The sequence below is a fragment of the Notolepis coatsorum genome (genome assembly GCF_963971535.1).
Source record: "Notolepis coatsorum genome assembly, chromosome: 13".
Taxonomy (NCBI): Eukaryota; Metazoa; Chordata; class Actinopteri; order Aulopiformes; family Paralepididae; genus Notolepis; species Notolepis coatsorum.
Window position 1 is genome coordinate 113419141 of NC_140177.1, and position 15951 is coordinate 113435091.

General features: G+C 40.2%; 1 protein-coding gene across 9 annotated transcripts in view; it reads right to left on the minus strand.

Moving 5' to 3' along the window:
* Positions 1–15951, minus strand: part of dlg1b (discs large MAGUK scaffold protein 1b) — a 408802-nt gene that overhangs the window by 318194 nt on the left and 74657 nt on the right. For all 9 annotated transcript variants that reach the window (XM_084328063.1, XM_084328064.1, XM_084328060.1 and 6 more), the window contains exon 3: positions 817–980. In XM_084328063.1, coding sequence (XP_084184189.1) covers positions 817–980 — 164 coding nt within the window. The remainder of the gene's footprint in view (positions 1–816; positions 981–15951) is intronic.

The window sequence follows — 15951 nt, forward strand, 5'->3', positions numbered from 1 at the left end:
ATTGTGCGTGCCATTTGTACACAAACTGACTAGCACCTGGCTCAGCTGCAGTGCTGCTGCAGCAGCCAGTGCTCACCTCCGGCAAATGAATTTTTTTTTATTTGCGCGTCATCTGAACCGTACGATACACAGACGCGCCATTACCGGATAAATATATATATATAATTAGTAAACTGTCGGGGGCATTTTGTGCCCCCCTTAACTGATTTTCGAGGGCATTTTGTCCATTTTCAAGGGCATTATGCCCCAAGCCCCCGTTAATTTCGAACCCTGGAATGTAGTAAATATGAATATCACTTAACGTATTTTTAGACAGACTAGTACTTGTGCTTATACGAGGTAGATCACTCAAGTTAGAATTGACCATTTGTACAAATGTTACTTTGAACAGCCTCTTAGTGGACACAGAGAGAGCCAGTGAGCCAATTACTCTCAGAATGTTCACAAGAAAACATAATGTGTATTCAATGGCTGTGTTACTGAATATGAATGGAGACTTTACTCAAAACAAACGTAAAATCGGGGTTAGAGGTTACATACATGTTTTTACAAGGTTTGTAAAACATTGTGAGCACCATGTAGCATTTTCAAGACTGACACACATAAAAAAAGATATATAATATTAATAATACTTCACTTGAGTTTAGATAAGTCTCAAGAGTGCAATAAGTCAATTAGCTCATTAACACATTTCCTGTAAATAAAAAAGGAAATAGTCTTAAGACACATAACCAAGACAAAGCTTTACACCATCAGAACCACGTCTTAACCACACCGGGTCAGAAACAGCTGCTTGTAGTCTGGGCGGTGCCTTACCTCTATACTGGTGCTAAGGCTAGGCAGGGTGTCGGAGGTCACCGTTGTGCATTGGAGACTGGAGAAGTCCCACAGGTTTACTGGCGGCAGGGGATCCGCCACCTTGGAAGACTCCACGCATTTCTGACTGTCCAATAAGGTCACTTCGTAAAATTCCTGGATATCTGTGTCAATAGCAAGAGGAAGAAAGGAAGCAGGCATTTAGTGTAGGAAGTCATGGTTAGAGAGGGCTGCATTTCCAAAGGACTCTTCATGAATAAAGATTTTAAAAAGCCATTAACCGATTGGCTTGTTCTGTGAAAGGGATATAGATACACTTTAACAACTCTAATGCATTTTGGCCATATCATTATCACAAAGTATGACGGGAACTGTTAGTTGTTTTTATTGTCTCGTCAGTGTTTTCCCTTAGAGGAGTGGCAAGCAGGAATGTGTGTGTGTGTGTGTGTGTGCACGTGTGTGTGTGTGTGTGATGTGAAATTTCCCATGATTAATACACTTAAGACAACACCAGTATTACCAACATTTTACAAAATTATGCTCAATATCTGATATCAATAGAGCGCTTACTTTGATCGTTGACGTTATGCGGCTACATTGATCCACTGTGTCTGTCTGTCTACATCTGTTTTTAATTCATTGAAATCAATGAGTATCCATTTGTTGGACACTGGACAGACAGAGTTAATGTTAGATTCTAATAATCGTTGAATGGAAGCGGACAGTGCCGGTTAGCGTAGGCATTGTCCAACTAACAACTCTCTCGAAGGCTAACCGGCACTGTCCGCTTCCATTCATTGTTCTGGGAATATCACTGCCTGGTTTGGCAACTGCACTGCCCAGGACAGGAAGGCTCTACAGAGAGTGGTGCGCTCAGCAGAGCATACTATGGATATTGCACTACCACCCCTGCAGGACTTATACAACAGGAGGTGCAAATCCAGAGCCTGCAGAATAATGAAGGACCCTCACACACTCTGTGGTCATTCAGAGGCTGGTTAAGGATTACATTTGTGCCTCCCTCCCCAGTGATATGGACCCTTTCAATTTGCATACAGGCCAAACAGGTCCACTGACGATGCGGTCTCTCAAGTACTGCACAGCACCCTCTCTCACCTAGACTGCCAGAAGGGGGGCTATGTGAGACTGTTGTTCATTGACTACAGCTCAACGTTCAACACCATAGTCCCCACCAGAATGGTGGACAAGCTGATTGAGCTGGGTCTGAGCTCCGCTCTGAGCGCCTGGATACTGGACTTTCTAAGTGAAAGGCCCCAGGCGGTCAGGGTGGGGGGTCAGACCTCCAACACCATCACCCTGAGTATCGGGTCCCCCCAGGGCTATGTTCTGAGCCCCCTGCTGTATTCACTATACACACATGATTGTGTGGCCAAGTTCAGCTCCAACTCCATAGTGAAGTTTGCGGACGACACGGTGGTGGTGGGGCTGATCTCTGAGAACGACGAGAAGGCCTACCGGGAGGAGGTTGAGGTACTGGAACGCTGGTGCCAGGACAACAGCCTGCTCCTGAACATTGGTAAAACCAAGGAGCTGATCGTGGATTTTAGGAGAACACAGCAGGGGACACACACTGAGGATAAACGGGGCTACCATGGACAGGGTGAGCAGCTTCAAGTACCTGGGGGTCCACATCACAGAGGACCTGACATGGACAACACACATAGACTCAGTCGTAAAGAAGGCGAAGCAGCGCCTCTACCACCTGAGACAGTTAAGGAAGTTCAGAGTATCGGGGAAGATACTCCAGTCCTTCTACTCCAGAGCTGTAGAGAGCATCTTGACTGGAAACATCACTGCCTGGTATGGAAACAGCAAGGCACAGGACAAGAAGGCCCTACAGAGAGTGGTGCGCTCAGCTGAGCGTACTACGAGTATTGCACTACCACCCCTGCAGGTCTTATATAACAAGAGGTGCAAATCCAGAGCCTGCAGAATAATGAAACAACAAGCTGCTGCGGTTAGGCAAACGCCTGCGAACACCAGCAACTAGGACAGAGAGACTCCGGCTCAGCTTCTTCCCCCAGGCCATCAGAGTCTTGAACACTGAACTCTCCACACACAAGCACACATGAGCACACATATAACACACACACTGTATACGCTCACACACTAACAGTTACTTTAGCATAAACACACACACACACATGCTGCACACGCTCACACTCAACGGTCACTTTACACAATGAAAAGGTCACTTTAAAAATTTAAATTAAAATAAGAGAACGGGAGTGTTTCTTGTATAGCAAATAGATGGATATAGCAAGTTAGCATAAGGACACATAGTATAAATGTAGATTGTATAGTATAGCATTGTATAGTAGTAGTGTACATAAGACCCAGTGCCTCATCCGTAGCGAACATTGTATTGCACTATCGCAGGACCTTAGCATGTCTTTAGGGCTGTCTTAAATACTTCGAAGCTTCGTTCGATGGGCATGGGATTCGAATATGAAAATAAAATTCGATTACTAAAAAAAAAAAAAAAAAAATATTTTTTTTGCAAAAACAACTCTGCCTCTCTTTGTTAATTACAACAAGCAATGCTGTTTGTTATTTAAGATGAGGTCGGACTCGGCACTGACAGATTTGTGTTCATTGTGCTGCTTTTACAAAGCCTCAAACGGCTTACAATATTTCATGAAAGCAAAGTGTTTAGTTTGTAGGGCTGACCTTCGAAGCTTTTTTTGGCAATCGAAGCTTCGGGGGCGAGCTTCGATTTTAATTCGAAGCTTGGAGGAAAAAATATATATAAATTATAATAATTTTTTTTTTTATATATTTTTTTATCTTATGTTGTGGGACTTGTACAGCACTTTGGTAAACGTTGTTGTTTTTAAATGTGCTCTATAAATAAAGTGGATTGGATTAATTAATTAAGTAGCCCCTTTCGTGACTGACGCAGCCAACAAGGTTTCACTCGGCTGCGCTGCCTGGGTGCAGTGGGGCTGCTCTCGCAGCCAACGACATGACATTACATAATTATGTTGCAACCTTCGTCTATCAAGCAAACAATTATATTATATTTAATTTATAATTTATAATTATATCAGACAATGCACCTACAAAAGCAGATGATTACAATTAAATTAGCCAACTTGGTAACACATTAGTCATAGCAGCATAGGCATAGCCTTATTAATGTTTTGTGTGGCGTCGCAGTCGTGTACAACGATACTTTTTATGTTTTTTAGGTGATTTGACAAAGTTGTTGTAGAGTTGTGATATGCCATTTTCTTCTGGCATATCTGGCACTCGGCTTTTTGGGCATTGTATTTGCATATTTTAAAGTGTAACCACACGTCTGATGACTTCTTCGTCGACATGTCTGCTGCACATGTCCTTGTTGTTTTCAACACAGATCATCTCCACATGCTTGTTGTAGAGAGGTGGAGTCGAGGCGCCGCTTACTTTCGTTTCATTGGAATGGAGGCGCAAGATTTGAGGCATTTTTTTTTTGTTTTTTTCATCTTTTATTTTATTTTATTAAATTTTTTACTTCGATTTCCTTTTTTTATGTTCGAAGCTTGTGCCATCGAACGAAGCGTCGAAGCTTCGAAGTATTTAAGACAGCCCTATTAGTTTGTCTAAGATTTAAAAAGGTTTAAACTTTACAGCACTGACAAAGTTGAACAAAGTGCTGTACAAGTCCCACAACAGTAAAAAAATTAAATACTAAATTTTTTTTATTAAAATCGAATCTCGACCCCGAAGCTTCGAATTCCAAAAAGAATAATCGAAGGTCAGCCCTACATGTCTTACCATACTTTTTGTAAACTTTATGTACATTATACCTGTTGTCTTATTCTTATTACTTGTATTATTGCACAAATGTCTTATTCTCATTCCTATTCTTATTACTTGTATTATTGCACATTTCGCTGCGGGCATGACCGCCCGCATTTCACTGTATGCTTGTATCCCGTGACAAATAAAACTCTTGACTTGACACTAGAGCTGCCGCAGTTACCGTAATATCGCGGTATCGCTATCATGTCACGCCCACCACAGAGTCAAGCTGATGTTTTTTTAGGGCTGACCTTCGAAGCTTTTTTTGGCAATCGAAGCTTCTGGGCCGAGCTTCGATTTTAATTCGAAGCTTCGAGAAAAAAAAATTATGTTGTGGGACTTGGTGGGCACTTTGGTAAACTTTGTTGTTTTTAAATGTGCTCTATAAATAAAGTGGATTGGATTAAGGAATTAAGTAGCCCCTTTCGTGACTGTGACGCAGCCAACAAGGTTTCACTCGGCTGTGTGATTTAATTCAAGGTGGATCGCTGTTGTTGTTTGAACAACTTCAGATTTCATGGGAACTACCAATCCCCCAAATCAAGAATGTTCAAGATGAATGAAGTAAGATTTTGATTATTTGAAATATGGCCTGTGTAGACTAAACTATGCACAGAATTATGTCAGTCTACAAGGTCCGGATTCTACATGGTCCGGCAATGTAGACCTTGTAGACTCCACTACAGACCAATTATCAGTGAATGTTCATGCATTTTTAAAAAGAGCTACTTCCACAAAAAAACAAAGAACTCACCAAAACATCTCAGTAGCACCTTATCTAAATGTTCTATTTCATATATGGAGATTCATATTTATTTATGTATTGCATGCATTTCTACATTTTATTTCCTATTTTGTTTATTCATCCCAGTATCTTTCTTTCTTATGTGTGGAATTCTACAAGGCATGTAGGTGTATATGTTTTTGAGGATGATATCCTTCAAACAGGCAATAGCCAATAGTGATGATATAATTTGGGCAGTTCTGAGCTGGGTTACTTTCCTCCAGTGTATTTGTCCCCTGGCCCCACCCAATGGCGCGCGCGCACACACAAAAAATTAGAATTAAAAAAAATTCGAATGTCTTTTTTTGAATTTCTTTTTGAATTTAAAAAAAAAATTTACTTCGATTTTTTTTTAATGTTCGAAGCTTGTTCCATCGTACGAAGCTTCGAAGTATTTAAGACAGCCCTACTGTTTTTTTTTTATTTTATTTTCTATAATTATAATTGTGTATAGCCTGTTTTCTTCACGCCATGTGTTCGAAAGTTTCCACTCGCAGTTGCGCAGTTAACCCTTTATCTGCCAGGGATTATTCTGATCTTAATCCCCTCTCTGCCACCACTATAAGTCTATGGAGATGTTCCCCTTCTTTGCAGGGCTATAACTTTTTAAATTGTATTGCTAAATTGACATTACTATGGCCCATTCAACGTCAAGTATCTTTAGGATGTAGCAACGTTCTACTTTTTCATTCACATATTCTTACTAAAATACGGTCTAAAGTATAAATATGTTTTTATCGTTTTCTGCAGCATTCTGCACAACGCAAGTTATAGCTATAAATACATATATTACATCATCAAATGTAGTTTGATACCGATTGACGTCATATTAAAACTTTCAATTGTACAAGGTCCTAAACGTCTTGCCTCATCATCTGCTGGTGACCTGAGGGGGGGGGGGTTACCGCATCTTCCTCTGACCGTTGGGTGGTCAGCGTGGATCAGAAAGTTCTCGATTATGGGATGTTGATATATGCGATCCATTTCCAGGTTGTATAATAGTATATACGTCCAAATCATGTTGTTTATCGATTTATTGGCAACTGATCGCTGTCCAGTGTGTCGAGCTAGAGTCCCGCTAACGATAGCGAGTGCCCGGACCGAATATGGATGAGCACCACTTCCGGCGCGTCACTTCCTGTTTGGGCGATCCACCGATCGGCCACCAGATGGCGCTCTTGAACCGTTGGAGAGTTGAGAGGAGATCAACAAGAGATCCCAAGTCTCCGTGGGTAAAATGTGATTGCCATCACAGATTTTTTAAATATTGATCTCAAAGACGACTTACGGCGTCATTGGCAGATTACGCATGGCGGAGAATGACGTGGAAACTCGTTATTGGCGAATAAAGGGTTAACATTCTGATCGAACCCCAGAACTAGGGATGCCCCGATCGATCGGCCGCCGATCGTTATCGGCCGATAATCAGTATAAATATGCGATCGGTGAATTCCGATAATGAGTCATATTCGCAGATCGCGGAAACCGATCAAGCGGAGATCTCACTCGCTGTCTGTCTCAGACACACAGGACCTGCAAACTGCCGCTCCTCCTCCTCCTCCCTTGCCCCGCCCGCACCCGTGTAAAGTTTGTAAACACAGAGGACTGAGAGGCGGCTCCTCTGCTCGAGTCTATAGTGCATTCGACCATGAGCTAACGTTAGCTACCTAGCTATCGTTACTGTTTAAACCAAATTACCCAGTCAACTATTCACTTTTAGTAGGCATTGTCTAACGGTATTTAGCCGGCTAGCTACTGATAGCTCCTGATATCAACAAATGCTCGAGCAAGTCTAGTAGTGCATGTTGATACCTCTGTTAGCTCACGTTAGCACACGTTAGTTCACTGTTCAAAACGAAATGTCCCATTGAACTAAATAGTTCACTGAGGCGCTGTCTTAACGTTATATAGCCGGCTAGCAGTAGCTACAGATAGCTCCTGATATCAATGTCTTATAACATTGATTCGATGCGTATTCGAGCTGAGGGCTTGCTGAATGTGATTTATACCAATACTAGGGTCCAGCTGCAGCGCCGGAGAATCCTGGCCGTAGCTGGAGGATACTCGAGTACACACAGACAGTGGAGCTGTTTGCAGATAGCGAGCATTTTGACTTGTTGCGTGGTGGCGATGTCTCGCAGATAATACAAGTACAAGTCTAATTATATAATATATATATTTTATAAAAAAAAATAATAATAATAATAATAAAAAGAAAATTATCAAAAACGATCGGTATCGGCCGATATGGCTCACGACGATCGGTGATCGGTATCGGTGGCAAAAAACGTGATCGGGGCATCCCTGCCCTGAACGTGCTTTGCTGCTACGGAAAGTTTTCGCTTTGAATTCTGCTAAAAACATGGATCTTGTAGCGAAACCCAATCGAAGGGCATTCGGATGCCGTAAATGCTGCCGTTTTGATCCCGAAAGAACACAGTGGTCACGGTTAGCGAGGACAGGTAAGTTCTGCTAACGTTAGCTTAAACGTTAGCAAGTTGGCTCCGTCTATTTGCTGGGTATAAACTCGGGTCTATAACAGGTTGGTAGAAAGTGGCACCTGGTAGAATAAGCTCAAATTTACTCCTGGGCCGTGTTATGGTACGTGTTGAAGGAAAGCCGCAGCTACACATAACGTTATGGATTAAACTGTTGGCTATCTAATGTAACGATAGGGCTGAGCAGTTTAACTCTTGAGTGAGCCCCATGTAATAACCAGATCCAACACTAGCTTTAGCTGGTGTTAATTCGCTGGCCACCGGGTTGAACGATTCCATGACGTTATGATCTGTTATGTAGATAGATAGGACAGTCAATTAATTCCTAGTTGGATATTGAACCAAGCGTTTGGTTAACGTTAGCTACCATGACCACCAGTTTCAAGAACAGCATTTTCAAGAACCAGCTGTTTTCAACCAATATTCCTGCTGCAAAGTCTATAGAGGCTATAAAGAATAGACTACTATAGAAATAAATGCATTCGAAAAGTTTATTTAGGAACCAATTATTTTAAAGATTTATATTAATTGCGGTAAGGAAAAAATCAGCGGCAGCTCTACTCTAGAGCCATATGAAATCCGTTTTATTATTTTCCAAATTCCATTAAATTTTTTCCCAAATTCCATTTTTTTCGTTTTAATATTTCAGAATTCTGTATTTTGCCTTTTATGCTCATTTTACCATCAGAAATAGTGTCTAATAAGTGGGAATGAATAAATGTCCACAATTGAATAAGATATAACAGTCCATTTAATGTTTTTAAGTGCTGCAACTCAGAAATACAGTTCAATTTTACACAATATTTTTCAATTAATATTGTGACAAAATAAAAATACATATTTCAAGTGTAAACAATAGATACAGCTAGCTACTACTGACATTATCACAATGACAATGTCAGTAACCTAGCTATATCTATTATATTGTGATGAAATATAGTAATGCATAATTTAGGCACCTTTAGTTTAGTTTATTTCGTTTATAAAGGACAGTGTATAATGGCAATCGTTTGCATTAAACAAATGGATGGGTGCACTAGATTTAGCAAGAAGCTATCATGTCCATCTATAGTCCTATGTACTGTAACGTTTCATAGCTATTTAAGTTTATTTAGATTATAAAGGGCAGTGTATAATGACAATCGTTTGCATTAAACAAATGGATGGGTGCACCAGATTTAGCTAGAACTTCTAGAAGCTATCATTTCCATAGATAGTCCTATAACGTTACATAGCTATTTAAGTGTATTTAGTTTATAAAGGGCAGTGTATAATGACAATCGTTTGCATTAAACAAATGGATGGGTGCACTAGATTTAGCTAGAAGCTAAACGTCCTAACGTTATAGCTATTTAATCACAATAGTGTCGCAAGTGTTTTTGCGGGTCCAGTCCACGGAACGTTGACAGAATTAGCAAAACACCTTATCACCGGAGGCATAAAAGTCATTAGGATACTGTTCTGCTCTGAATTGAGGGCTTATTGTGGAATTGTTTAGCTTCTTGACGATGTTAACACTGAAGCAGCCAGACGCTTGAGCACCGCGGCTGTGTTGTGTGTAACACGCTGTAGAGTCCCCGCCTCCCCGGTCGCGTGTGCACCAAACGTTCCACCCAAAAACGAAATTTCAGTCCAGATTAGGCCAAATTCTGCAATATTCCACGTTTTGCAGTTGATTCCATTTTTATTGGTTAATTCCGCGATTCCGTCCGCGATTCCGTGAACGCGGATTTCATATGGCTCTACTCTACTCACCACCCCAACAATGGCCTGTTCAAGCTGCTGCGGTCAGGCATGCGCCTCCGCATACATGCAACAAGAACAGAGACTCAGACTCAGCTTCTTCCCCCAGGCCATCAGAACACTGAACACTGATCGCTCCACACACAAGCACACATGAATGCCATATGAAATCCGTTTTATTATTTTCCAAATTCCATTTTATTTTTTCCCAAATTCCATTTTTTCCGTTTTAATATTTCAGAATTCTGTATTTTGCCTTTTATGCTCATTTTACCATCAGAAATAGTGTCTAATAAGTGGGAATGAATAAATGTCCACAATTGAATAAGATATAACAGTCCATTTAATGTTTTTAAGTGCTTCAACTCAGAAATACAGTTCAATTTTACACAATATTTTTCAATTAATATTGTGACAAAATAAAAATACATATTTCAAGTGTAAACAATAGATACAGCTAGCTACTACTGACATTATCACAATGACAATGTCAGTAACCTAGATATATCTATTATATTGTGATGAAATATAGTAATGCATAATTTAGGCACCTTTAGTTTAGTTTATTTCGTTTATAAAGGACAGTGTATAATGGCAATCGTTTGCATTAAACAAATGGATGAGTGCACCAGATTTAGCAAGAAGCTATCATTTCCATCTATAGTCGTATGTACTGTAACGTTTCATAGCTATTTAAGTTTATTTAGATTATAAAGGGCAGTGTATAATGACAATAGTTTGCATTAAACAAATGGATGGGTGCACTAGATTTAGCAAGAAGCTATCATTTCCATCTATAGTCCTATGTAATGTAACGTTTCATAGCTATTTAAGTTTATTTAGATTATAAAGGGCAGTGTATAATGACAATCGTTTGCATTAAACAAATTGATGGGTGCACCAGATTTAGCTAGAACTTCTAGAAGCTATCATTTCCATAGATAGTCCTATAACGTTACATAGCTATTTAAGTGTATTTAGTTTATAAAGGGCAGTCGTTTGCATTAAACAAATGGATGGGTGCACTAGATTTAGCTAGAAGCTAAACGTCCTAACGTTATAGCTATTTAATCACAATAGTGTCGCAAGTGTTTTTGCGGGTCCAGTCCACGGAACGTTGACAGAATTAGCAAAACACCTTATCACCGGAGGCATAAAAGTTATTAGGATACTGTTCTGCTCTGAATTGAGGGCTTATTGTGGAATTGTTTAGCTTCTTGACGATGTTAACACTGAAGCAGCCAGACGCTTGAGCACCGCGGCTGTGTTGTGTGTAACACGCTGTAGCGTCCCCGCCTCCCCGGTCGCGTGTGCACCAAACGTTCCACCCAAAAACGAAATTTCAGTCCAGATTAGGCCAAATTCTGCAATATTCCACGTTTTGCAGTTGATTCCATTTTTATTGGTTAATTCCGCGATTCCGTCCGCGATTCCGTGAACGCGGATTTCATATGGCTCTACACACACACCACACATCCTCAGATGCACTCTCTCACACACACACACAAAAAAATAAATCACTTTAAGAAACATAACTGTGGCAAGTGGCACGTGAGTTAAGATACATTTTCAAGGTGAAAATAAAGAAGGATCCGGGAGCTTTCTTACTGGGACTCCCATAAAAAGGAAATTCATTTGACACCCTTAGAATTCAAACTATTTGATAAACTTCTACTTTCAGCCCGGAAATGCATTCTGATAAACTGGATTAAGGATAAGCCTCCATCTATACAAGTTTCAAGTTCAAGTTTCTTTATTAGTTGTCATACAGAAGTACAGAATACTTTTATACAAAATGCTTCTTTCTGTTATGCTCCAGAGACTATGCTAGACAAAAGGATAAGTATAAAATTAAATAAGTATAGCAAGTATAAAATTGAAGTCACGTACGTAGACACAAGTGTTCAGTATGTACATATGTACAATGTTCAATGCAGAGTAGAAGTAACTGAGTTACCATACAATATACTATACAATATACTAATTACAATATACTATATAGTGCAAAGTAGAAATGGGATGATGTACAATTTAGGTACAATTTACAGTAAGGTGTACTGAGTTATGGGTTGTAGTGCAAATTCTTTGCCAATAAATATAAAGTGTGTTTAGGTGTTCTAAAGTGTGGAGAGTGGGTGCTGCAGTGAGTTGTTTGTTTAAAGTGAGTGTGTGCTGTGAGTGCTTTTGATGGTTGTTGCATAGTGTTATTGTTCGTTGAGCAACCTGATGGCCTGGGGATAGAAGCTTCTTCTGAGTCTTTCTGTGCTTGCCATGAGACTCCGGTATCGCTTGCCTGACCGCAGCAGTTCAAAGAGGCAGTGGTATAGAGAGATCTTCGGTGTGCTACCCCATGAAAGACTCTGTGCAATGCATAGAGGCAACAACGCTTTTAGCATGTCTATTTTATTATCTATTCCATTTCATTATTCTATTTAATTATTTGTATTTTTGCACAATCGAGGCGGGCATGGCCACCTTCATTTCATTACATGACTTGTGTATGTTCGTGACAAATACATCTCTTGAATCTTGCTAAGCTAGGCTAATGTGCAGCCAGATAGCTTTCTACTGAATGCACCATCACTGTAATTAAGCATTACATCACGCGCAGGAGTGGTTTGTGAACAATAAACCATGCCTAGGGGTGGTCGTTAGACCCCCCTAGGCATGGTTTATTGTTCACAAATCACGACTGCAAGTGGTGTAAAGCTTTTATACAACTGCCACATTCATCCAACCTTATTTCTATACAATAAACACACATTAATCGAAGATTTATTGAAAAAACCATCCGCCAGAAAAAGTAGTTTCCACAACTACAAAAAAGACAATTTGCCTCCATGTGGAAGCAGATCGGAAGTGCATCCAACCAACTAACACATCCAACTGTGTATTATTGGAATGATTGAGAGAAGTTGCCTCATGTGGAAGCAGCTTGAAGTGCATCCAACCAACTAACACATCCAACTGTGTATTATTGGAATGATTGATTGAACATTTTATTACCAGATGCAGAATGGGTACAATACAGTACGGCTCAATACACACAATTGTTAAGGGAATGCAGACCTACTTTCCATAGAACTTCATTCTTAGATGCTTCTATAGAAAGTAGGTAAAACAAATTAAAAAGTTTTCTTTGCCCTATAGGAAAAATACGTTTTCTTCGCCCTATTTTTTTATTTATTTTTTTAAACCTACTGTAGAGGGCCTAAACTTAACCAGTTGGAAACCACGCGTACAGTAATAAAATTAGCAATCAATCAATCAACTCAATAGGCCATGCTCACTTAGAACAGCGCAGCACCCAGCTCTCTCTCAGTCTGACCCGCGTTGCAGACAGGTGTGTGTGTGTGTGTGTGTGTGTGGGTGGGGGGGGGGGGGGGGGGGGGGGTGTGGCGGTGGGTGGAGACTAGAGCTAGCGCTGACAGTCAGAGAGGAGGAAAAAGAAATTGGAAAAAAAATGTAAATTAATCAATCAATCAAATCGCGATTTTTCTTTTGTTACACAATTATTCAAGACCCATCAATTACATCATCCAACATTGTTTAAACGACTAAGACATTCGCTGTGACAGAATCGCTTGATAGTTAGTCGTTTAGTCGCTATCAACATATCCATTTGTAAAGATTATTGTCCACCTTCTTGTGATCCGGCGGATTGATCCAATGTACAATTTTGTTTGTTTGTACAGTGTCTCCTCCCCCCCCCCTCAATGTACAGTTTTACTTGTTTATACAGTGTGCCCCCCCCCCCCCCAACCACCTCCAATGTAAATTACCCAGTATGGTTGTCAATATCCCAATGTACCCAACCCCCCCCACCCAACCTCCTCCAATGTACAGTTTCTACGTCAAATGTATATACTCCCTTTTCTTGACTCCTTCTGTATCACAAACAGTACTGTATTTGCAAATCTGGTATGTCATAAATGTATAGATGTAGCAGTACTGACTATCTGTATGTCATGTATGTCATATATGTCCTGATGAATTGAAAATGGGGGACCCTGATGTAAACAAGACGAAAGTCTTTCTCTGGTCTGCATCCCCTTAACAATTGTGTGTATTGAGCTGTACTGTATTGTACCCATTCTGCAATCTGTTAATAAAGTTTTCAATCAATCAATCAATTGATGTGATGTGATTCGGTTGTGGGCGGGTCCTGGGCCAGCAAGCGTGGACTGATCGCAATACATACGTGTAAATGGACTGTTTCAGCCAATCAGAATCGAGAAATTTGCATGCCGTTGTATAAACAAGGAGAACACGTTGAAAGTCGTCGTTTAGTCGACACATTATCACATCCCTAATAAATAGTTATGGTTTTTAAAAATAGTCACACATTTTTTTTTTCAGCTAAGTATTGATAACATGCTTAGTATTTAAAAAAAAGATTCATGAATGTGGGCACCTGATACGTGAAAATGAACTAAATGTGTTTTATTTCTATACATTTATATATTACTGAGGCTAGAGAGAGAGAGAGAGAGAGAGAGAGAGAGAGAGAGAGAGAGAGAGAGAGAGAGAGAGAGAGAGAGAGAGAGAGAGAGAGAGTGAGTGTGTGTGTGTGTGTGTGTAGTGTGTGTGTAGTGTGTGTGTGTGTGTGTGTGTGTGTGTGTGTGTCAGGGTTTCCGTTAGAAAAAAGTTGTTGCCGGCCTCAGTGTCCGGTAGATTTCAATCTACCGGTCAAATGAGAGAAATTCCGGTCAGAGTTTATTGAGCTTAAAAACAATTGATAGGCAAAAGAATGACAACAAAACAAAAGAATGACATCATCAAGGCATGTAGATTTATAATATTTTTACTTAAAACTAGGCTACTTTTGTGTATACAGTCATTATATTCCAAATAAAATAAGTCCAGAGACTCCGTGCTGCTGCCGACTTTAAATCAAATAGGTGTCTGTGGGCAGTCGCCCGACATTAATAAACAGCAGTCTGTTATAATCACATTTTTATGAGCTAACGAATTCCGTTATATTGGACATTTGTATTAATTATATCAAGCGAAGAACTGAGAAATTTGGCAGAGAGAGACGGCAACATTATCGTGGGTTTGCGTGACGACTCTCTCTCTCTCCACCTCCCAATGACTTATTTGCGAGAGTATGTCGATGCAGAGCAGCAGATTCAGCAGTTTTTTGGCTCTATCTGGGGACCGCTCAGCAGCGCCCCCCACCCAACAGCTGAATTGCCAATGGCTGAATTGGAGTACTGCACTGTGCCGCTGCTGCTCCGGCTCTGCAGCTGCACATGCATTCGCAAACTCAGCACTAAGCTCTCGCTGACAACGTCGTTGTCATTATTAGAAGCAACGATGAAACAAATGTAATGATTGTTTCGTTCATCGCATAGGCTATTTAATTTTAGCCTATTTTAATACAATTCAAATAATCAAATTGTGCTTAGAGGGAATTATTTTCACCGGACATTAAGACCGGAGAGATTAAATATGTCGGACTTCAACAGATTTTGCCGGTCAAATACCGGTAATTACCGGCTAACGGAAACGCTGGTGTGTGTGTGTGCCGTTGGTGGCAAGAGGGGGGTGGGGGGGCGCCGGTCTAAACCACATTTCATTCTTGCATGAGGAGGTATAATAATGATAATCTAGCGTTGATTTCAAGATGATTCGATAATCAGGCGAAAAATGACAACGTGATAAGTGGATTTCACTAAAACGCTATTATCGCGTCTTTTCCTGGGATTACTCAGAAGCACCCAAACTATACTCATATTCAAAACGGTATAAAACGGAAATGTACGGATGAAAAAATAATCTGTTTTGTCAGGGCTGTACGTTAACTTTTTTTGCACATAGCACTGGTGCTACAGAGGTTTATAGTTTTGTAGCACAGGCCAAAATCTTGTAGCACAAGTATAAAACGTGTTATATTTGTAACAGTCACAAATGTGCCTATTGTATTTGTGTTATTTAGTTGCAGTGCCATGTTTGGCTGTCATTTAGTATATCGCCATGTGTTATTATTACTATGATACTCTCATATGCTATTTTCAATTAATATCATAAACAACATAAGGAATATTAGCATAATTTTGAGTGGACTGAAGGAATGAGTCAGCGTTAATAGTTTTAAATGCAAATAATTTATTGAAACATAGAAGTGGGGTCGGTTGGGACACACACACACACACAATGGGGGACCCTGATGTAAACAAGACAAACGTCTTTCTCAGGTCTGCATCCCCTTAACAATTGTGTGTATTGAGCCGTACTGTACTGTACCCATTCTGCAATCTGTTAAATAAAGTTTTCATTCATTCATTCACACACACTGTT